Raw genomic sequence first — 2,284 nt, forward strand, 5'->3', positions numbered from 1 at the left:
ATATACACTCAAATTAACTATATATGTTTGACTTCTGCGTCGGGTTGGGCCTTCGAGTTTCTGTATGGGGTCTAGGCCAGTTTTGGCCCGGATCTCTGACAAAAAAAACCCATTAGTTTAATTTGATGCCATCTATTGAACTAGGGGTGTACGCGGATCGGATCAGATTGGATATGGCTGAAAATTCGATTCGATCCGCACAATTTCCATCGGATCGGATCAGATATGATATCCGCGTTTTTTAGTACCGGATCCGATCCGCATAATTAAACATTCTCTTTTTAATTATATTTCTATGTAAAAAGTTCAATAAAAACATTTCTTTTAAACTTTTAAACTTATTTATTCCTAAAATATTTTTAATCAAACTCTTTCTAAATAACAAAAATAAAATAATACTATATATGAACAATAACTACTAACTAAAATATACAAACAAGTAAATATAATACCAAACATATATATTTATTTATTTTTTAATTATTATTGTGCAGATCTGCGGATTCGCGGATCAGATACGTAGATGTAGAGCAGATAGCCGCGATCCGATCCGCAATCCACAATTTTCAAATTGGATGCGGATATTTACCGCTATATTGAACTATCAAAAAAAAAACTTTGATGCGCCTTCATCTGGCTACAATGATTTTTTCAGAAACATTGATGATTGTGGGAGCATGAAGATGGATCCTTGTTAAGCCCATTGCTTTGTTACTTCGGGTTGTATGCTCGAGTTTGTTAAGATCATATAAATAGAATTCGGAATTCCACTTAGGACTCACCGGCATCATTTTTATCTTTTATTTCTTGGCTTTTACTACATACCTTTTTTTTGGTCCAATTATGGGAAAATATTAGATGCTTTTGAAGGTTGAAACACATCTAAACACCATTTTCAATTTTTCATAACACATTATTAGAGGCACCCATTTTCAGCTCTAAGGACTTGATTTCCTCAGAAATTATTGGATACAAGCAGGACGTAGATTATGATCTTATGGAAGCTGTCACCATACACGTTGTTTCTAATCTCTAACATTAATTTACAAATGTTTTTACAAATTGGGGTTGATTCTGATCTCAACAACTCTAATACAACTAGACTGAATTCATTGAAAATAAAAGAGATACTCTCTTTCAAACAAAAATCTCAGGAAAAGAAAATCCACCTCAAGATTTGAAGAAAGAAAGACATTGACGTTGCAGATTTGCAGCTACAGTTTACAAAACACCTTATCTACGCCGAACAAAACAAACAAGTACAATTTCTTAATAACGGAGAATTAAAATGAAAACAAAAAAACCAGGGCTACCCAGAACAAAAACCTTTCATACATAGCCTTCAATTAAAGTAGGTTTCTTCTCTTCTTCTTCACCATTTTTCTTCTTATTCTTCCTTTCATCATCTTCAATTCCCAAACCTTGCAATTCATCAATGCAAGGTTCTTCTTCACCTTCTCCCAATTTAGCTCCTTCTCCAAGCACAATTTCATCCACAACCTCCTCCACCTCGTCGCCGCCGCTACCACCAGAGACTTTCACCTCATCGCCGCCTTCTTCGCATCCTTTCTCGATGGCACATGCTCCGGGCGGCTCGTTCGGCTCGATCCCGATCACGGCGTCGGAGGTTCCCTCGGCTGGCCACGGGTCGTTGACGCAATCTCCGGCGGTCTCGTCATCGTCATCGGAGAAAATCCCGGCGGCAGACTTCACGGCGGAGGCTGCTTTGAGGAATGCTTGGTGGATAGATTCAGGCGGAAGAGCACAATCTTCAAGGCCTGCGTCTTCGAGGCGCGGGGGTAGAATCTGCTGCAGTAACCCGTGTTGTTCTTTGGTGGACTCCATTGGAAAATCAGGTACCGTTTCCGAATTAGATCTTTTTTGTGATTTTTTTATTTTTTTATTTTTGGGAAATCAAACCCTATTTACTAAATCTCAGGGGAGGAAGCGGTTGCTATCTTAAGCTCGGGAATGTGGCGGTGAATGAGGATGCTGCTTCTGTGAGTGTCGAGAAACCTCTATGGGCTTCGTGAATTTGGACTTTCTGCTAATTTTTTATAGGATTTTTGTTGTGCAGACCAGGTGGCCTACAATTCACGACAAATAAAACTCCAATGATGGAATAAAAGTATAAAACCAATTTGAATTGGTCCAGTCATGATTAAGTTGAGGGGGAATTATATCTTGTGCATGTAAGTAATTTATTTACCAACCATAATTTTATAAATGGACCCTTCTTTTATAATTTCTAAACAACTCTCCTATAACCTATTTTGAATTTTTT

General features: G+C 37.8%; 1 protein-coding gene across 1 annotated transcript; it reads right to left on the minus strand.

The window, feature by feature from the left end:
• On the minus strand, positions 1,007-2,041 carry LOC107624330. The gene has a single exon (XM_016326832.2). The coding sequence runs from the start codon at positions 1,843-1,845 to the stop codon at positions 1,330-1,332; it is 516 nt and encodes a 171-aa protein (XP_016182318.1). The 5' UTR covers positions 1,846-2,041; the 3' UTR covers positions 1,007-1,329.

This window comes from Arachis ipaensis, chromosome B10 (genome assembly GCF_000816755.2).
Source record: "Arachis ipaensis cultivar K30076 chromosome B10, Araip1.1, whole genome shotgun sequence".
NCBI lineage: Eukaryota > Viridiplantae > Streptophyta > Magnoliopsida > Fabales > Fabaceae > Arachis > Arachis ipaensis.